The following is a 20610-nucleotide window of genomic DNA, read 5'->3' on the forward strand; positions in this document are numbered from 1 at the left end:
TCCTCTCATCTCTGTCCGGCGGTGATGGTGCAGAGCTGCTTCCACCATTGCTGAACCGCCCATTCCTTGTTCGAGGGCGGAGTAGAGCGCCTTGGATGATGCGCCCGTATGGGCTGGTAAAATTCATAACAACCATCTTGAGGTAATGTGTTAGCTCCGATCGCCAATAAGAGAGAGACGAGGCTATAGAAAGGGCAGAAAAGGAGAAGGGGGAAAGTAATGTATACTTGCGGCAAGATACGTTTTGAACGGGTGAGTTCTCGTAACTCCACTTTATATACGAGTTGGAGAAACATGACAGCGAGCTCTGTTTTAAACACAGCACACTGGCCTTCTCCCGCCATCATCAGTTCATCGCCTGCTCTCGAGCTCGTAATGGCTCCTTCCAGGCCATTCACGTTAAAACCACCGAATGCTATCTATATCAGCCCATTCTCATCGTACTGTCCTCCGTGGAGTTGTTGGCCGTAGGCATTACCACACTGAAGGCTATCGCAGATTAAAAGCAGTTAATAGCAAAATATTCAATTTGTATTGCACCATCGATAAATGTGAGTAGAGGTACGAACCGCTTCAATCGGGGGGCTAGCGAATACTTCCCAACGGCGAGATTAGGGTTGTGGGCCTTTATATCCCTGATGTGGTTCCGGGAAAAGCGGCCTCCACCGAGGGAGAAGTCTTCATATGTAGAATGGAAAAGGCAGCCGTAGAGAAACTCGGGTGGATGCCAGGGGCCGTCGTCGTCGCCCCGAGTCCAGGCCCATGGGAGGGCGGTGGGCATTATGGTAGGATTAAGTAGCATGTGTGATTCTGCGAAATGCGTGTTAAACATCACGCGTCGAGACGAGGCGTGGTGTGCGGTGGTGAGTCTGATCTAGCCGACAGCGAGAGACTCAGATTATCGCCACAAAATCTGGAGAGGCAGCCAAGAGAAACATTGTAGGTAGTCGTTGTGTCAATCTCGTAAAGAATCGTAATAAGGGCATGGGATGAGACTATGGGATGAGGCCATGAGATGCTCGAGGCGCGCCATTGTTCCAGTTTCCGCCGTGTCTTGGTGGGAATCTTCGAGTACACCTCCTTCTGTGAAAGACGGAGGTGTCGTTGTGACAGGGAAGTTGGACGATATAATACAAATGGAAAGACAATGTTGTGAGGAGTCGCGGCTTCCTCATTGGGAAGGATGCTGGATTTTATTTATTATTTATTTTTCGGTAGATGCATTGCTAAGAAAACAAAGAATGTGGTATGAGCGATCATCACGAAGGAGTAAGCGGAAGTTTCTTGCGGCACATTGATGAATTGGCTCCTGAATAGGAAATCTAGAGTATTTTTTTACCATTCTGTATCGGCCCATTCCATTGGGAAGTAGTTGTTGAGGATGGGTACCTTCCAAAGCCTCCGCGAGGTTATTCAGTACTCCCCTTTGCGCTACCAATAGTGCAAATGTTATTTGGCGAGATTCCTTTTTCGTCCTGAAGGTGTAGAGCCGCATTCATCTTTGATTCTCTGACTTTTTATCCGATGCTGTCTGCTGCCTTGGTACAGAACTGCGACCGAATGTCCCATCAAACACATTGAATAGGGATGGGCATGACAGAATCTGGATATGTCAAATGGCTTAGCCAAGAAGTCGGCCGTAATAAAAGTCGGATTAATTGTTGACGGAACGTCAGTTCTTATGCCAGGTTCGGGTTCATGGGATTCTTGGCTAGAGTCACTCTGGACTAGGCATAGGGAAATGGGAGGTGACACAAGCAGAGACCAGCACTCAGCTCATTTCTGGATTGTTTTCCCCCTGTGACTGGAGTCTAGCTTCGTGGGTACTTTGAGACTGCTGCAGCTCATACCGAAACTCACTTCTCTTGGCCTCCACCTCCGCACGAAGATATTGACAGGGACATCATACAAGACATTCGTAGCTAGCATGATACAAAATCACTGTCAATACCTCAGTGGAATTTTGATCAGAGAAGACTCAGGGTAGCGGATCCTCAGGAGTCAGGAAGCATCCAACTCTTCAGGCTATCCGCTTGCGGCATATCAACCTTACTGACGGGTCGTGGCAGCCGATTTTCGCCACCCTCAGCAGGTAAACGTTCCTGTCCCGGCTCTCCTCCGCCTGTCTAGCCTACAGTCGCCGGGTGCCAAGTACCTAGTTGGCTCGAACTCAGTCGGTATTGAGCTCAGGCCCTGGATCGTTGCATCGATTACCGCCGATTACATATCCCACTTTCATCCCACGCCTCAGAACCATGGAATGGCGGCTGGGGACCCGTACAATTTGGATGTAAATGACAGGCATGAATTTCCATGGCCGAAGTTTCCTAGATAACGATGCGGCTTGATCCGCCGTTGGAAATGTATCGTCAATCAGGTTTGCCTGGCAGCGCTTTCCATGATGTCGCATGCCGGCAGGTGACAGCTGACGCGTGTGATCTGAGTCGGGGAGCGGGAGAGAGACTGAATATCGAAAGTTTGATTGCAGGATGGGTCCCAGCGAACAGAGACCCAAAAGGTTAAGGAGAGAGGGTTCAAGTTTGATGAGGTGGCGCTATTGGCGGCAGTGTGCCTTGATGATTAGGGAAAGAATGCCCATGCATACAGCGTCATGGCAAACTTGCCTGTCTTATTGAGATGATGGATGGATGAGATTAGAAGAGCTTTATTATTATTATTATTATTTGGGCCTTCTGTGTGCGAACCCTACTTGATCTTAGAGTATACTCATCGAGGCTTTGGTCCCCCCCTCCGTATTCACTACTAATCAGGGTATAGACCACCGATAGCAAAGGTATCGCTGCATAAACGTGTGCCTGTTCCTGCTCGAAACATACATGTGTCTTGGTGGGCTTCGGTGGCCGATCTTGCGTTAATGATTTCCTTCACACCGCCGGCCCCCGGCAGCCCGAAGCATCGTGTAATATTTGCAGCTTGCAGCTTGCTTCTTGAAAATCCATGTCCATCATCCAATGCCATTCACCCCTCAGACTCATGTCTCCGATTTCAGCTGCCCGTTTCCTCCCGACACACGAAGCAAGCCGCCTCTTATTATCATAGGCTGGTCGACATGCCGCAGGCCAACCACGTCTCTTCTCATTTGGCAATGAGTCTGCGCTTATGTGTGCCCAACTCCTGGCGAACCCGAACCATGTGCATTTGAATCGTCACAGCTGCTGGGGCTCTTTCAGGGGTGAGGGGATGTGACGCCTACAAAACACGGACAAATCAGGAATTATATAAATCCAATCTTGATACTGTCTGGCAGGATATTCCTGTTCTCTCCTTTTCTTTCGTCTTCATGGCCCCTTTCATCTGAGTGCCTATTTTCACCTAGTTAGTTCCTTACCAATTATTCTACCACCATCATGGACCCAATCCCCCTCCAGTCGAAAGATTATCGGGAGCTCCTCGACGTCATCGACAAGCTTCGCTCCAAAGGGATCGGCAGATATGTCGACCTTCCCGAGATCATCGTGTGTGGTGATCAGTCCGCCGGCAAGAGTTCCGTCCTCGAGGCAATCTCGGGCATGTCTTTCCCGACCAAGGACAATCTCTGCACGCGCTTCCCCACGGAGCTGGTGCTTCGCCGAGCCCCGAAGGCCATCGTCAAAGTCTCCATCAACGCCGATGCCGAGAGATCGGCGGAAGAGAAAGAGCGCCTGTCTCGATTTTGCTACGAGGATGATGCTGCCAGCCTCGATCTCGGACTCGTCACGGAGAAGGCCAAGGAAGAAATGGGCCTCTCGCAAACAAAAGTCTTTTGCACCGATGCTCTCCACGTCGAACTCTGTGGGCCTACCCAACCTCATTTGACTCTTGTCGACTTGCCAGGTCTCTTCCACGCCGGGAACACAGATCAATCGGAAACTGACGCCGCCACCGTGGGAGACATGGTGCAAAGCTACATGAATAGGCCCAGGAGCATCATCCTGGCTGTCGTGTCGGCCAAGAACGACTTCAACCTTCAAGCAGTTACCAAGATCGCGCGCAAACTCGATCCGAAGGGCGTCCGTACGATGGGCATCATCACGAAACCCGACACGCTGGACCTCGGGTCAGATAGCGAGATGGCGTACATTAAACTTGCCCAAAACAGGGACGTGGTGTTCCGACTGGGCTGGCATGTCCTCATAAACAGAGACTACGCCAGGAGGAACACCTCCAACGCCGAGAGAGACGAATTCGAAGAACAGTTCTTTATGAGCGGAAGCTGGCAATCGGTTGACCCGATGAGTCTGGGCGTGAAGAGCTTGAGGCCTCGCCTGAGCAACGTTTTGAAGGAGCAAATCCTGCGACAGCTCCCGCACCTGCTCCAAGATGTTAAGTCTGGGATTGATGACTGTCAGTCCCGTCTGCAGCGTCTTGGGACGGAAAGGCAGACGTTCGAGACTCAGCGCCGCTATCTTTTGCAAGTCAGTCGGAAGTTTTCCACTCTTATGACGGCCGCGGTCGATGGTTTCTACAAGGATGCCTTCTTCGGCAGTGCCAAAACCGAGTCAGGGTACCAGAACCGCCTGCGCGCCGTTGTTCAGAATACTCTCACCAAGTTCAAAGACGAGATGCAAGCCAAGGGGCAAATGAGGACCATTGTTGAGGCCCTGCCGAATCAAGGTCCGCTAGGCGACGGCGAAGTCTTGAGGTCGCAATACATTGAAGAGGTCAAGGACCTAGTGCGAAAGAGCAGAGGCTGCGAGTTGCCAGGGACCTTCAACCCACTCATAATTGGGGAACTCTTCTCGGAGCAGTGCCAGCCTTGGGAAGGAATCGCCGCGGCAGCAAAAGATTCTGTCATGGAAGCAGTTTATCGGACGGTAAGGGCCATTCTTGGCCACGTTGCTGTCGCAGAAACGGCTGGCGGGATAGTCCAACTAATCGGACGCGGGCTTGACGATCTGAGAACGGTCATGGACCAACAGATCAGAAGCCTACTTGCTCCTCATCTTCATGGTCATCCAATCACATACAACCAGAGTCTCTTAGATAACGTCCAGGAAGTCCAGGACAAGCGACGTCGGGCTGGATTAGAAAAAGTCTTGGTCAAGTTGTTTGGGTCGAAGGGTCCATTGCAGAAGTTTGACGAGATTGTCTCTCCGCTAGCCCTCTTGGATTTGCTTGTGGAACATGAAAAGGTCGACATGGAGAGTTATGCAAGTGAGCTGGCTGTCGACTACATGCAGGCGTACTACAAAGTGTGTGAAACCCCCGGACGGCTAGAATGAACTTTTGGCTGCTTTACCTCTTTATTAACCAAACTTGTGACAGGTCGCTCTGGAGAAATTCGTCGACGATGTGAGCGTTCTGGCCATTGAACAATGCCTGGTGAGCAAGCTTCCATCGCTCTTCGGCCCTGAGATGGTTGATTCCCTGGAAGTTAGCGACGTCGCTCGCATGGCTGCAGAGAGCGAGGAGAGCGCAAGCGAACGGCGCCGATACAAGGACAAGCTGGCTATTTTGGAGGACGGGCTACGTGAGCTCATGCTCTTGGATCGGCATTCTCCGAGCGGTCCGTGTAAGTATGCGTCTTTCTCACGCATCCCGAAAACCGGGTTAACATTTCACGCAGATGAGGTTCTCGACGCGGATGAGTGCGAGGAGACCGATGATGTAACCTTGAGAAGCGTCTCGCAACCCAGTCGTTTGGAGCCCTCACCGCCGACTGTTTTCATGGAGAAGGGAGAATATACTCCGGGATTAGTTGCAGCGGCAGATGGCGATTCACTTTGGGCAGCTCCCAGTACAACGAAGAAGAAGAAGAAGAAGAAGAGAATCATAGAAGAGCCTGAGCTTTCAACGGAGGTATTATAATCCCTGCAACATTCAGTTTCTCCACCAAGTATGTGAACGGCTCAGGGCAAATCTCAGCGAAAGATGTCGACCTTTCATTGCGTGGCACTCCCCGACAACGTTCACATGAGAGTCATCATTGTGATGAAATGGATATTAATATTAATTATCCCAACTGCTGTGGGAATCCCTTAGAATGTTCAGTTGGGCATCACCGAGCGGGGATACAGATATAACATTCCTAGCTAGAAATACAGAGGCCATCGAAGCGCCACAACCCGTAATGCCCATACCTAAGCCCGTCGCATATTTAGATAAAGAAGAGGGCCCCGATGGCAACAGCCTCGAAGACTCCCACGGCCTGGAGAACACCGGCGCCGTTGACTTGAACTGGTTCAGAGGACTTTTCCCGACATCAGCGTGGATTTCAAACAGAATGGGGGAAGCAAGGGGAGAAGAGGCTTACCGTGGAGGACGGAGCAGCAGAAGTTCCAGAGGCGGTGGCAGAAGCATCAGAACCACCTGTAGGGCTCGCAGAACCTGTAGCAGAGGGCGTCTCGGCCGTGGACTCGGCATCACCATCACCACCAGAAGAGGGCTCAGGAGCATTGGATGAAGTGGGCTCAGCAGTCTTGCCAGGCTCAGTATCAGTGGGGGAAGGCGTGCCTTCGGAAGTGGTGGGCTCGCTGCCACCAGCGTCGCCCTCGTTCTGCGCGGGACCGACGTCGGGCTGCTTGCCGGAAAGGGGCTCAGTGCTAAGGCCACACTTGGTGCCGGCGGCCGAGACAGAGTTGCCGTAGTACTTCCAGATGTCGAAGTTGTCGGGGCCGGCGCACTGGAGGCAGTTGGCGTAGTTGGATTGGAAGGCCTTGTTGTCGCAGACGTCGGAGACCTCGCGGGCTTGGCGAATGGCGTTACCTTGAGGAGTGTTAGTACCAAATTCATGTGAGGATCTTTCTCTTTTTTTTTTCACTTTGGGGGCTGCAATCTGTGCCCTGTGATGCGATGGACCTACCGCAGTTGTCGTGGCAATTGTAAGCAGGAGTGCCGGGCTCCTGACGCTTCAGGAGGACAGAAAAGAGCTCTTCGCCGTCAATGGCGGAAGCCGAAGCGATAGAGGCGGCAGCGAGGGCGCCGAGCAGAAGCTGACGGGCGTACATTGTTATGGGTGGTGCGGATGACTTGATCTGAAACAAGACAACAAACGAGTGACTTTTTGTGGGATCTCTCAAGATCTAGATAGAGGGTGATGTGGTTGATACTACGGTAAGATTTTACGGTTGGATGAGGAAGGAGAAAAAGAGAAAAGGTATGTGTCGAGGCACACTTCTGCCGTTGGTTTTATAGATAGCTTCGGTCAGTTGGTCTGCGACTGGGAAATGGACTTTACGGTTGCAGCCGAGACGCGCAAGTCAGGTCATTGGAGCATGGAGCTGTTATTGAAAAGCCATGGGAAAGGGAGGAGATTGCAGTTACCAATTCGGGAAACAGCTGGACCGGAAGTCGGTGGCCGGTCGTGCATGCCTACTTCTTAATAACAATCCCAGGATTGTAGGATTACAGGATACCACCTGCGTCTTGAGGACCTTGTGGCGACTTGGTTGAGCCTACGAAGCAGAGATCACTCCCCGCATTGACCAGTGACCACTCGTGTCTGGTGCTCGGGTGGCTGGCGGCTGCTCTACATAGTAAGAGGGGTGGAAGGGGTTCAATAGCTAAAATTAATGGCTTCCTCCGGGCTGCAAGAGCCCGGAAATGGAATGGAGTTTCTTGCTTCCTAACGTGACCGGGTTTCTTTGCTTTCGGTTTCGTAGTCCCGAGGACACAATTGAGCTTTGCGTATTCCTCCAGGTTCCGATGATCGGCGTGCATTCCTCGGCGAGGGTCCTCGTAGTCGGCAAGGTTGGTTGCAGGAGCTGGGACGCACGGCAACGAAGGGTCAAACCATTGGGTCGCGTAGCAGTGCCAAGAGAAGGGGTTTTCTGTGAGAAAATGAGTAATACGAGCTAACGAGGAGGTGGACTGTAGACTGGCTCATCTCAAAGATACTCTGACAACGGAAACCCAAGCTCATCAAGGCCAGACAAAGCCCGGGGTCCGGGTAAGTCACAGTGTGAGCCTCTCTGCTTTTTATCTGATCATCTTATCAATCAGATAACTTCGGAGATCACGCCAACTGCGAAACCCCCGCTTCAGATACGACGTCTTCATCCCTCATTGGCTCTAGTGTCGTAAAGGTTGTTTAATGGTCTTGTCCGGCTAATCCTAAAGAGGCAAGTGACTGTGCCCGGACCGTTTGTAGACACTGGGGATCACTGAGATCACTGGGATCACTCGGAACAGAGCGGGAGATGGAGCAAGAGGACGAGGACGGAGAAAAGAGCGAAGAAGAAGGCAAGGGCTTCTCCACTTACTGCACCACCCAACCGTTGGCTGGAGCTATCCCAGTCCAGTCCAAGCTTCTTCTCCACTCGATTTTAGCCGGCTTCCGGCCTCCAAGATGGCCTCGTGAGAAAACACGTTTTTTGACCCCGTAAGTTTATCTTGCTTTGGGACTCCCGGAGTACGAAGTAAGAATGGGAAGAAAACAGTCCGCCTGGTGGAGAATCACCCGAGTCCCATCTTCTTGGTTCACCGAAACGGTGTCTTATTCTTTGAGAATCTCCCAAGCCACCCCCGCTAGTTTTCCAGTCTGGGTCCTGGCTTCTTGGCGGTTGATAAACATCGATAGCTCCGCGGACGGTGAGAGCGAAGACTGTGATTGCCGGTACTTGAAACATTTTTTACAGTCGAGTTGTCTTTGCTACTTTCTTTCGGCACTCAGGAACCACGGCCCCAACCGTCCTGTCCTCTTGATGGCGTGGTGTACCCTCACCACCATCATCATCCTTGCTTCCATCTCCTCAACTCTCAAGAACACCCCAATTCTGCCGTTATCTTAGGTGCCCCCATGAAGCATTACAAAACTATTGATTAAAACCCCGTCTCGCCAAGAAAACCGAATCAATCACATCATCCACATCACACCCCCTCTTGAAGGCCGACCCTCCATTGACCGAACAAGAGCGACGCTTGCTCTAGCTGCACTCATGCACCACCTTCCCTGTAGCTGTGACCACAGGTTTCCTAAATTGGGTTACATTATGTACATGGTCTTTCTCCTCCCCACTCCCAAGACGGAGGTTTCTTCTCGTTGTTGCTGCCGTGGCGGATGGTGAGGGACTTGGCAGGACCTCCGGGACCTTTTGCATTCGTGCCCGGGTTATGGGTCCCTCCCTCTTCTCGTCATCTTTTCTCGTCCTCGTTCTAATTTTTTCCCACGCTCTGTTGCCCAGCCGTCACTGCCCACCACCTCGTAGACTTGGTAAAACCCGGGCACTTCCGGCTCGCCTCACACGGCATATAAGGAACATATTATCCCATGATAGACGAAGCGCAGGAAACTTGCAGTTAATTTCGCCAACCCCCCATCTTTCCCGTGCCTAAAGAAAACAAGAGAGGATCGAAAGAATTTCTTCCCCTCGGAAGACACTTTTCTTGCCCTTTGATCGTTTGCTTCCCCAGTCAGCCCATCATCAAAATGCGTTTCTCTGCTGTTTCCACTGTAATCGCCCTGTCCCAGATCGCCGCCGCCACGGGAACGGCCCATGGCGAGGGCGAGCTGGGCAACAGTATGGGTCCCGTCGATTTCATGTGGCCTTCAAGCCGTCCGTGGAGCGCCGAGACAGACAACATCGCGCCCTGTGGTAGCCCTTCTGGTGTCACCAAGAGGACCAACTTCCCTATCTGTGAGAATCGACAACTTGTTTTTCCCTCGCTGATGCCGGATGTCTGAACTCACACCACTTTAGCTAAGGGAACCGTCTCGCTATCGATTGCCGATGACGCATGGAACGTAGCCTTTTACCTTGCCGTCGACGAGAGTAAGCGAATTCACTCATCGTCGTGTTTGCCCAATTCCACAGCTCTAACCTCCCACAGATCCCATCTCCATCAACTCCTTCCAGTCTCAGGTTGTCTCCAACATCGCCGAGATTGAGGCCGGCCACCAGTGCTACCTCCTCAAGAACGTCCCCAGCACCGTCACCGCCGGCACCAACGCCACCCTTCAGCTCAAGTACTGGGCCGACTACGAGGGCGAGAACAACAACGAGAGGCAGGAGTTCTACGCTTGCGCCGATATCGTAAGTCACCATACTACCATATTATTTATCTCGAGATGTATTAGCGAAATTAACGCAGACAGACCTTCGTCGAACTCGCCGACTTTGACATCAACCCTCCTTGCTTCAACGTCACCTCTTCCGAGTTCGACCCCCCCGCCTCCTCCCCCGATTCCAGCTCTGGCAGCAACTCTGACAACTCTTCCACCTCCTCTTCTTCCTCCGGCGGTCTCTCCGGCGGTGCAAAGGCTGGTATCGCTGTTGGCACCATCGTTGCGTCTCTCGCCATTGTTGCTGGTGTTGCCTTCTTCGTCTTCCGTCGCCGCAAGTCCACCCCTGTTGACGCCGAGGCTCCCGCCCGCAAGGAGGTCCGCGAGGTTTCTCCCGACCGTCACTCTTAACTGGTAAATTGTCCGTGTGTACCCTCGGTAATGTAACTACTGGTCTTGAACTAGTGTTTCTGTGATGGAGAAGGTAGATGTCTCGGAGAAAGAACGATGGGGCGGGAACCTGCTTCGTTTCGCATGGGTTGTGTTTCGGCCCTCTCAGAATGAATATATCCTCGCGAGTTTCTTGATTACAGTAGCATGATTATCAACATTAACACCCTACTACCCGCGTTGCAAGATTTCAAGACTGAAAGACTGGTGACATCCGTGGCTCTTCGTGAGTACGAAGTTGTTTCTATTCTGAACACCAGATCACCGACTATTCTTGCTCCCTTCCCACTCATCGCATTCCTTTAATTTTCCGTCAAATTGTAACGTGCTACGTGGGCAATCTTTCGAAACCCGTGACAGTAGCCTCCCAGGTTCCGCCAGTACTCGCGAGATCTTAAGATTCAGGAACTTTACCGTCCTCACAGCTCGGAAGTAGGAGACAGAGCCGAACTTCGGCATGGTAGCAAAGTGTTGTCCGCCTCCACTCTAAAACCTATGATGGATAGGAAATCAGAGGCATGAAGAGAGCTTTCTAACTTCCTTCACAGTTCCAACACGCCCTTTGCGCAATTACATCAGAAACGAAAACAGGGAGTTCAAAACCTCACGCAATCCTAAGATGCCGTCATACTCTCAATGCGGTATTTTCTCTCCATGCCTTCACCAAATTGGGCCGAGTGGGTGCGCGGCCACTGTCACGGGGCCCCTCCTCCCGACCATCTCCCTAGCCAGACCGAATGAATCGATGAAATGGCAGGGACACTCTAACAGTGAACAGACGCAGACGTAGATGCTTTGAGCTTTTGGTAAGCTTCCCTTTTCGGCATCTGATTCCAAGTTGGAAGGTAGTGGAGGTAGGTAGTGTTGACCCGAGTGGGCAAAGGCCAAGACGGCATACTTTCCTCCCTCCTTGCTCCTTGGTATGTGGGAACCGTTGCTCGGGAACGCCAGTACACTAATATTATTTTTCCAAGCAATCTCAAGCACCCATTTCTTTCACCGGAAGGCTGGTTCTAATCCCTTAGCTGCCTCTTCCCTTTCTGAATTCCGGGCCTCTCTTCTATTACAGCTGTCCGTTCCCCTCAATATGGCACGGTATTTCACACGCTAGGCGCCATGGAGACGCTCTGTGGATGAGGCCAGGCATGTGGAACTAAGCTCACGTAGGTGATCGGTCTTTGCGAGAAGTAAATTTGCAAGTCTGGAAGATCGGTTCCCCTTAGTGAGTGGTGTCCCAACCCGCGCACCCAAAAGTGGAAATGGCACCACCATAGAAATCCCCCTCTGCTTGAAAGTGTAGAAACAACGGAGCACCTGGGAAAGATATGACCTTCTATCCACTCTCAACGAGGCTTCCTCGAGTTTTCAGGAACCGTCGTCGCCTTGAACTTCATTTATCTAGACAAAGGGGGCTAGGAACCACTCTCACCCAAATTTCCAAGCCGTCAATCGATTGGATACAGAGCAAAAGTCCCCCTGCACGCTCTCCTACCTTCAACGCATACTCCGTAGCCCATTCAACCCTATTCATCCTCATCAACGCTAAACCTATAGCTACCTTGCAATACGTATGGCCGCCCGCCTGGCTCAAAAAACTGTTTCTCCTCCCTTCCCCACTCAGGATGATTGATGCCGTCGATCCACTCTTGCACCTCAACCACGACGCACCCATATTTTGGGATAGTCCTAGGGAAATCGGGTTCATCGATCAGGCCTTGTGTCTTCTTGAGAGGCGTAGTGCCATCCTGGAAGTTGCACGAGTAGAGCTGGACGGCCTCTTGGTCGGAGTAAACATCGAGCCGGATGCCGGACCAGGCGGAGTGTAGACGGAGGACGTAGCCGCTTTCGCGCCAATTGAGGAGGTTCCCTTCATCGCGGGTTACGGTGTAGCAGTTGTCTAGATGGAAGATGGAAGAATTAAACCAGGGTCATCGGGACTCATTGGCAAGAAGGAGAAAGTAGGAGGCTTCTCTTACCGTATCCAATACAGCCTTCCCCGCAGTTACCCAGTATATTCTCGCTCTCAAAATCTGCACCAACTTGCTTTGGAGCACTCCAGAAATCGTTGACAGATCCTTCCTCATTGGCAAGTATCTCTCCTGTGGGAATGAGGATACTATCCACGCCGATCCGGTCCGTGCTATACGGCGCGTGGACAGTATGGTTGAGCGCAAGGTTCGTCTCGGTATTCGCGAAGCCATCGAGATTCCAATACGCGTGGCTGGTCAGCATGACTGGCGTCTTCTTCGTCGTCGGTAACGCCACCATGGTAAAGTCCCAGTTCATCCCGTTCAGGGTGTAAGTGATGTACGAGACCACATCACCCGGGAATCCCTGCTCGCCATCAGGGTCGAAGATGGAAAATGTTATGCTGTTGTTTGTATGAGCGACCACAGTAAAGTTCCTCCAGTCCCATCCATTGGGTCCTCCGTGTAGCGTATCTACTCCGTCGGGGTACCCATCCGTGGGATTGTCGTTGGGGAGGATGTTATACTCGACGCCATCGATCTCGAACGTGCTGTTCCTGATACGGTTCGCATATCGGCCTGGAACACCGCCAAAGTGTGCGTGCTGTTTATCGAGCGTATAGTATGTAGCGTTGTCAAAACCTGTGACAATGTCCCTTTCAATTCCGTGTTTGTCGTTGATCAGGAAGTTTGAGATGGAGGCGCCGTAAGGAACAAAGCCTGCGGATATTCCCGTGCCATAGATCCAGTACTTGCCATCCTTATCGGGGCCGAGGATGCTGTCGGCGTCATCGCCCTCGAGGTTAGTGAAGGCGTTCTGTTTAGCTTGAGCTCCTAGAAGCAGTGCTACGAGGGAAAGTTCGGAGGCGCGCATGCTCGCTGGAACTACAACTTCGTCGTTCCAGACGCTTTCGGCTGAGAGTTACACCTACAATGGGAAATTTGCTTCTCGGATCCGGCGGAGGGGATCCTGTCTATACTTATGCAAGACATATTACAGTGCGCCATATCTAAGGATTCATTTGTATTTCAGAGCACAGGAGGCTTCTTTGTGCGAGGATCGAAGGTCACCGGGAGATCTCACCATTAATTGCCAACACCTGAGCCTCCGCTGACCCTGGAGAACATATTCCATCAAACGGTATTATGTTATTCGAGGATGGTCTGGTTTATTATTACAATTCGCCATCCAGACAACATCATTGGAGCGTATAAGAGAGGGTAAAAATGATGCAAGGTCCAAGCACGACAACCGACGCTCACTGCAACAATCAATGACGACGGCTTCGGTTGACATATTGGATAATACATCATACCGTTGCATCCCGGTGAAGGATGCTTCATGCCGCCGGCACTTTTCTCCGACGTCTGAACGATCATTGGTGCGCATGCTTGAATTACAGAACCGCTATATTCTACGTCCCTGGTATTACTCTCTTAGCTATAGCTGATTTACATTAGAGAACTTCAAGTCGCAGATGTCTTTCCTTCTTGGGTATCTCCCAGACCATCCACACAGTCGCAAACGAAACTCTTCGTTCTTCACCTCTCGATAAGCCATTTAAGCGACGGTCAGGCAGAGGGGTAGGATCCAGAACCAAAAAAAAAAAAAAGAAAAAGAAAAAAAGAGTAATAGTATCAGGCGGCAAAAGGAAAAACATACAACATCAGGGATTCGCTGGTCGTCACCGACCCAACTACTAGTCTGACACTCTGGAGCTTAACTAGGTGAGAGCGGACTGGATCGCGTGTTTTCTCCAGGTTATGGTCGTAGGTGCTAAATTTTGCGATAGAATCTGTATTTAAATGAATCGTGGTTGGATGAACAGGGTTTTGTTCCTATCAACATCAACCTTTTGCTGTGTTATGCTCAGAAGACATCCGTGAGACACAACGCAAAATACCCCCATACATTTTGCAAGAACTGACGGCTTCGACAATATCAGGGTAACTTACTTCACCTTAAGAGCTGGTTAGATCCGAGGCGAGCATCGTGAGCTGCTCCAAGAGGTCTTGTGGTCTTCCGCACCTGGAGCAGTTTTGAAACGAGGGAGACCATACGGCACAGCATCGAACTACACATCGTCCCGCAAAGGAGCCTCTGAATATCGAAAATTCCATGAACGACGAGTCTTTCTGCTCCGAAAGCGTAAGGCCAATATGTGGAACAGATCCGTCTAAACTCGAGTCTTTTCGCATTCTTGAAACTCAACAACCAACATTAGAAAAGGGACGGATGGTGATCCAATATATTTAAAATATACATAATAGAAAACAAACCGCCCTTCAACCCTCGTCGAAGCCTGGAAACTTCTACCTCATTACGGTTATCCCGGGCAAGTGTTGAGACGACAGTAATTGTCATATCTACATTTCAGCTCGGGACCACCGTCCAGCGCCGTCATCTCTAGACCACCTGGACCTCTACATCAGTATTACATGTCAACTCCGAAAGCGGATTACGGCATTCCGTGGGCTGCATGACAATGTTCCTAATCAGTACAAGGGCATTGTTGGGGTCGTTCAACCAATTAACCGTGATAAGGACGTCTCCTGACACCGTCGGAGTGAACGGGCTAGTTCTGAAGTCAGTCCACCCGTTGGTGCTGCCCGAGGAGAAATACTCGGTGAATATCCGGGTCCTACTGGGTAACGTCGAAATAGAAATCTGGAGGAAATTGGCCTGGTTGCGGACGTTGGACATGAGGTACTGAATGGCAAAATCATACGTGATGCCGGCCTCGACGGAGATCACCTGTGCGATGTAAACGGTGCAATAACCGCCATGACTGGCGGGGCATTCGTTGTATACGTAGTAGTATCCGCCGGCGCTATCGTAGCGGAGCTCGAGGATGCCTGATCCGGTGGACGTCGAGGCGAGGAGCCAGTTTCCGGTCTTGGTGGGTGCGTAGTAGTTTCCTGAGGCGAGGACGCCGTTTTCTTAGGCGGAGTTGGCGACGGGGAGGTTCTGGCAGTCGATGCAGGGGGTTGGAGTTGAGGTTGGGGTCTCGGTCGTTGACGTAGATGTATCTTCAATGGTCTTGGTCTCGGGGTCCTCAGTGGTGGTTGTTGATGCTTCTTCGGTGGTGGTCGTGTCAACATCGGAAGCAGACGTGGTTTCGGATTCCTCAGTTGTAGTTGTCTCTGCAGCAGACGTAGTCTCGGGCTCCTCAGTTGTGGTCGCCACCGGCTCCTCGGCCGTGGTTGTCTCCACGTCGGGTGTGACGGTCGTGGTTTCAGGTTCTTTAGTAGTGGTCGTCTCAGCATCAGAGGTGACCGTCGTTTCCGGTTCCTCAGTTGTCGATGATTCAGAATCAGATGTGGTTGCCGGCGCAGCATCTTCAGTAGTCGTTGACTCGAGCTCTGCGGTTGTCGTCGGTTCAGGCTCCGACTCGGTCGATAACTCGGTGGCCGATTCGCTAGACGACTCAACCGTCGACTCCGACGTCGAAGCAGCGTCAGTCTCAGTGGCCGACTCAGACGTCGACGTGGTGACGTCGAAAGTGGTCTCGGGCTGCGATTGCGTCAATGTTGCGCTCGATGTCTCAGATTCAGTTACAGGCGCGGTATCAGACTCAATGGCTGACTCAGAAGTCGACTCGCTTGCCTCTTCGGTAGATGTGGGCGATTCCGATTCAGTTGCCGATGCCGACTCGGTGATTGATTCGGTCGTCTGCGCAGATTCGATCGTGGCCGAAGTCAGCTCGGAAGCCGAGGTAGAGGTGGCTGGCTCCGTCATGATCTCAGACTCGGAAGAATGAGCTCGGGTCGATGAAGGGCGAACATGACACGTGCCGCCCTCCTTGGCCTTGTAGAGACTAAGCCTCGTAGATCCACCTCAAACCTGCGATTTGTTGCCAGCGCAAGGCGAATTGCACGACCTTCGATCCGTCGCTTCGGTTCCGGCGCCGATCGTGTTACCACAATGGCCTGTCACCAAAAAGATTAGTCGCCATGGAGGAATGAACACATTATTGGGCTATTATCGTAGAAACTAACGTCCATCGCCGTTCGCCAGGCCAAAGTACTCGTATCCTCGACAGAAGCGAGCACACCACCGCACCGTCATCGAAGGGGAGGAGAATCCCGGGCCGGACAGGGCATCTTCGTCGGTCCAGCACGCTTCGTGTTTGAAAGACCGGGCGGACAAGACAACAGTGGGCTCCGCCGTGCGAGCCGCCGCCCCTACGCCCAGAGATGCCAAGGCCGCAAGGCCATAAAGGCTAAGGAACTGGGACTTCATATTTTTCAAAGTTTAAACGAGTGTAAATGTTGAAACGAGTGGACAGGCACGATCTGCCAGAAGTATTTATCGTGTCGATGAACCCCGAGGTCTACGGAGACAGTCCACGACGAGAAAAAGGGAACGAAAACGAAGGGAACGAACAGGTGCAGAGGAAAGGGAAAGCGACGGTTTAGAAGTATTTCATGTCCATCGCAAAAAAAAAAAAACCGTTAATTATCTCTTCCTCAACCACACAAAAACAGGCAACGCTAAGATCTAGTCCCGATAGTCAAGACCAGTAGTTTATCTCATCTCCTCTCAAGCAGAATCGCCCCTTTTTCTCTGCGCTCTCGTCAACGCAAGCCACTCCCAAGCGAAATCGATAGTTCGATGGGGCATTCCTGACGCTACGAGGCTTTGGTCGGTGGGCCACCAACCCAAATTTGGTCCCAAGATTCAGCTCGCATGAACCTCTAGCCACATCAAGCCATGACCCTATAAGGTGTTGGCGCTACGGAGCGCTATCCCCGAGGGTAAATAAGTTTAATCACGCGTCTGAAGCATTGTTGGGCTTGCCTTGCCTTGACGACCAGGGACCAAGGCCCAGCACATAACTTTCCAATATTTCTCTCGCCTGGCTTTGGGTAACATGAAGGAACCGAGGAAGCGACACCGCAACATATGTATATGCCAAGTGGATGTAAACAAGGACCCAAAATCCGTACACGTGAGGCGTTGACGAAACCTCCAAGAAGACCAGGACGCTTATGCGCAGCAACATAAAGCCGCAATTACCATCCAAAGTACCGTGCAAGCAGTCTAATGGTCCCATGGGCAGCTGACGCGCCTTTTACCAGCTGCTAATTTATTTAGAGGGTTAAGGTTGCTGGAAACGGAAAAGCAACGGAAAAGCCGCAAGGGTTGTGAAAACGGGAACAAGTTGATATGATTGACTGGTGTTATTTGACCGCCATATCCTGGAGATTCGCATAACGATATACTGCCTCGTGGTGTGGTATTTTCAAAAAGGTCGGACAGAAAGAAGAGGGATGATAGAAACCGTCATGAATTACAAGGGTAGAGAAATCTTAAAACGAAGAAGATGATAGAAGCTCACTCCATCGTTAAGGAAAGATATGAGTCAAGGGGGTATTGGTGTCGATTCGTAATGAATACTCTGTGTTACAACCGCAAAGTTGTGAAAGTGGGAGTGTCAACTGGACATTTATATTGTTTGGCTTCACGCCAACAACGAAGTATCTCAAAGCAATTGCTGAAACACCGAGGATCGAGAAGGTGGTTTTGGGTCGATTAAGTATAGAAGCTCAAGACAACTAATGAAACTGAGGCCCTCTGCACTCCCGTGAGGTCAACTTCGACTACCTCAAAAGGTAAGCTAGTCCTCTGCAAAACGGGTGCTGCTGAGTCTATCACATGCCTTGTCTTTTCATCCTCTTATAAATAGACTCTGCTTTTCTCGCAATAGGGGTCCAATTTCCCGTCAGTTGGTCTCACTAATGCCCATCTGCCAAGCTACGGAGTCGTCTACCAACAGAAGCCATCTTCGAAGAAGTCACCACTTTCCTTGCTCGGTATAGCGTTGACTCGCGCATATGTCCTTCGGACGACTGTCAGCCAAGGCACAGGACTTTCTGCTCGTGCAGCTCCTGAATCGCCGGATTCAGCGCATCAGAGAACGAGGGGACGTGGAACAGGGGTACCTAAGAGGAACCTACCTCGAGGAACGTCTGAGAGGGTGGATTCGCGCCGAAGCAGAGGATCAAAACAAACCGGCCAGCACGTCCCGACCCAACGATTCTAAAAAGGATGACGGCGGCTATCCTCCCGATGACCCACCGTGCTACAGCCCTCCGAGGCAATCAACTTGGCTGGAGTTGCTTCCTCCAACGGAACCATGGTACCGTCCAACACTCGAGACGCTCCCGACAAGGTTGACAAAATACATCACCGAAAAGCTTTCGGAAACCTGCCAGGCATCACTGGCACTGACCAGTCACAGGATGCTAGAAAAGATCGGTCGTCGCGCCTTGAAACTCAAACCTAAATTCCGGATTAAACTTCTCCAGCGTTTAGAACGGGACGGCGTTCTCCCGTCGCACATCCTCTGCCGGAGCTGTACAAAATTTCATCTGCCCTTTTTACCGAAGTACTGGGTGGATTGGAAAAAGACTAAATGCCCGGCGGTCGACTACTGGCACCAACCACGCATCCCATGCGCAACCCTAGTCGAGACATTTCCAGTCCACTTCGCATTCAGCACCATCGCAGCGTTGACAAGATCCGCCCGCCATGGTTGGGATATATATCCCACCGAGATACTCACAACGCCAGTCACGTATAACATACAAGACGAGTGGCTGTCAAAGGTAGAGTCCTTTTTATCTGCGAAAGTCGTGGATAACCACTTGGTGGTCAAGAAAGAAACACGTCTCTACTCTGGTGCAAAAGGCCCCAAAGGTTTGGACGATTCACGTTGGCTGAAGGGTATATTTGCCAACCACGAGGAATTGAGCGATTTATGCGAGCACTACCAGTGGGAGGGTGAATACGACGGTATGGTATGGGCTGAAAAGGACAAAGGAGCCAAGAGATCGCAGCTCCACGTCAACTGTCACCACTCGGATGGGGTCTCTTCTCACCTGCCTGTTTGTCCGTGGGTGCCCAATCCACTAGACGGTATCGAAACCTGTGACTATTGCTTTACGGATTTCGCAGTGTACAGATATGATGAGGCTGAGTCCGGGAGAGGCGTGGTTGTCCTGCTGTCGTGGCATGATCTTGGCCGTGGGGAGACCGTTGGCGACTTGCAATGGCGTGCGCATAGATACAGTCACGATCAGCCCGGTAAGATCAGACGAGAAGATGATGCAGGAAAGATTTTTAAAAAGTTTATATCGGGGACACACTCGGGCCCTTAGTATTAGCTGAAATTCGTTTATCGTTCTTGTTAGAAAAGGAGAAGTCAAACAAATGAACAAGGTAGAAGGGAAAAAAGAGTAAGAGGAAATAAAAATCGAGTGAGGTCGAAAATTCAGTGCGATGAAAAAAAGATGGCGAAAGAAAAAACACATGCCCTCACTCGGATTCGAACCGAGGGTCTTTTCATATCGCCAGTACGAGTGAAACGCCTTACCGCTTGGCCATAAGGGCGGAACCGATTATGCCCATACCCCTGTTTTCGGGTCTCATCAAGAATTAATCTACCAAGAGTCACCACCACCTTGGGCTACAGTTCACCAACAATCTGTCTCAGTCAGTTTCTATCGTCACGCGGACCAGCTGCAAATCGACACGAATTGAAATTAAATAGATACATCAATCAGTGTACTCCATTCATTGTTCCAACAATGTGCTGGCTTGCTGGATTTTGCGAAGCCACACCTTGGTGAGCCTTGGACCATAGGAGACGCCAAGATCAATTGCCAATTGACAGGCAGCTCGGATGTCTTCGTATGGCTCTTTCATGTGTCCAGGGCTCCAGGGACAGAGCCGGGTCAGGAGCGACCTCTGGGCGAGGCATTTGAGTTCTGAAGTTCTACCCGTCTATTGCCGCAGTTCCTGCCGATTTCCTCTTCAGTCGGGTGGAAAATGCCGTGACTGGGGGAGAGAAAAGGTGGTACGGTTGGAAATCATAACAAGGCTGGAACATGGAAGGAAACAGGACGCCCCAGTCACCGGTCAAGAAAGCACTATCCAGGGACAATCGAGGGTACAAATGCATCAGCTCTTGTGTTAAATATGAAGTTAAGGCCCAAGATGCTCGTTTGTCCCCTCTGGAAGAATGAGGAATAAATGCCGTTTGTGTGACTCGTCACTTGTGCCTTTCAAATCAATCCGAGCAGCCGACCACATAGCCGATCGATGCTTTCAAACCCAACCGTGAGACAGCAAGGATCTACCACTCTCATGTTCAATGCACACCAACGGCATCTGCCCATTTAATTTTGCAACGAAGGGGTGCGTAATTATGTAGTATGTACGATGCCCGGAGTAGATGAGCGAGAAGG

At 51.2% G+C, this 20610-nt stretch overlaps 6 protein-coding genes across 6 annotated transcripts; 2 read left to right on the forward strand and 4 right to left on the reverse strand.

Annotated features, from left to right (window-relative positions):
* Window positions 1-419: 419 nt before the first annotated feature.
* Window positions 420-781, reverse strand: SAPIO_CDS6966 (uncharacterized protein; the record flags this gene model as incomplete). The annotated part of the gene is made up of 2 exons (XM_016788923.1): window positions 420-489; window positions 570-781. 2 exons carry the CDS (start codon window positions 779-781, stop codon window positions 420-422), a joined length of 282 nt encoding a protein of 93 aa, XP_016641447.1.
* Window positions 782-3368: 2587 nt separating this feature from the next.
* Window positions 3369-5808, forward strand: SAPIO_CDS6967 (uncharacterized protein; the record flags this gene model as incomplete). The annotated part of the gene is made up of 3 exons (XM_016788924.1): window positions 3369-5192; window positions 5266-5512; window positions 5567-5808. 3 exons carry the CDS (start codon window positions 3369-3371, stop codon window positions 5806-5808), a joined length of 2313 nt encoding a protein of 770 aa, XP_016641448.1.
* Window positions 5809-6097: 289 nt separating this feature from the next.
* Window positions 6098-6947, reverse strand: SAPIO_CDS6968 (uncharacterized protein; the record flags this gene model as incomplete). The annotated part of the gene is made up of 3 exons (XM_016788925.1): window positions 6098-6190; window positions 6254-6705; window positions 6803-6947. The coding sequence occupies 3 exons, from the start codon at window positions 6945-6947 to the stop codon at window positions 6098-6100; spliced, it is 690 nt and encodes a 229-aa protein (XP_016641449.1).
* A 2420-nt stretch (window positions 6948-9367) lies between these two features.
* On the forward strand, window positions 9368-10351 carry SAPIO_CDS6969 (Gpi anchored protein; the record flags this gene model as incomplete). Its single annotated transcript, XM_016788926.1, has 4 exons — window positions 9368-9575; window positions 9639-9710; window positions 9769-9971; window positions 10034-10351. The coding sequence occupies 4 exons, from the start codon at window positions 9368-9370 to the stop codon at window positions 10349-10351; spliced, it is 801 nt and encodes a 266-aa protein (XP_016641450.1).
* Window positions 10352-11913: 1562 nt separating this feature from the next.
* SAPIO_CDS6970 (Aldose 1-epimerase) lies at window positions 11914-13231 on the reverse strand (the record flags this gene model as incomplete). The annotated part of the gene is made up of 2 exons (XM_016788927.1): window positions 11914-12287; window positions 12367-13231. 2 exons carry the CDS (start codon window positions 13229-13231, stop codon window positions 11914-11916), a joined length of 1239 nt encoding a protein of 412 aa, XP_016641451.1.
* Window positions 13232-14764: 1533 nt separating this feature from the next.
* On the reverse strand, window positions 14765-16600 carry SAPIO_CDS6971 (uncharacterized protein; the record flags this gene model as incomplete). Its single annotated transcript, XM_016788928.1, has 3 exons — window positions 14765-15253; window positions 15317-16194; window positions 16357-16600. 3 exons carry the CDS (start codon window positions 16598-16600, stop codon window positions 14765-14767), a joined length of 1611 nt encoding a protein of 536 aa, XP_016641452.1.
* Between the last annotated feature and the right edge of the window lie 4010 nt (window positions 16601-20610).

The sequence above is a fragment of the Scedosporium apiospermum genome (assembly GCF_000732125.1).
Source record: "Scedosporium apiospermum strain IHEM 14462 chromosome Unknown SEQ_SAPIO_0109, whole genome shotgun sequence".
Lineage (NCBI taxonomy): Eukaryota > Fungi > Ascomycota > Sordariomycetes > Microascales > Microascaceae > Scedosporium > Scedosporium apiospermum.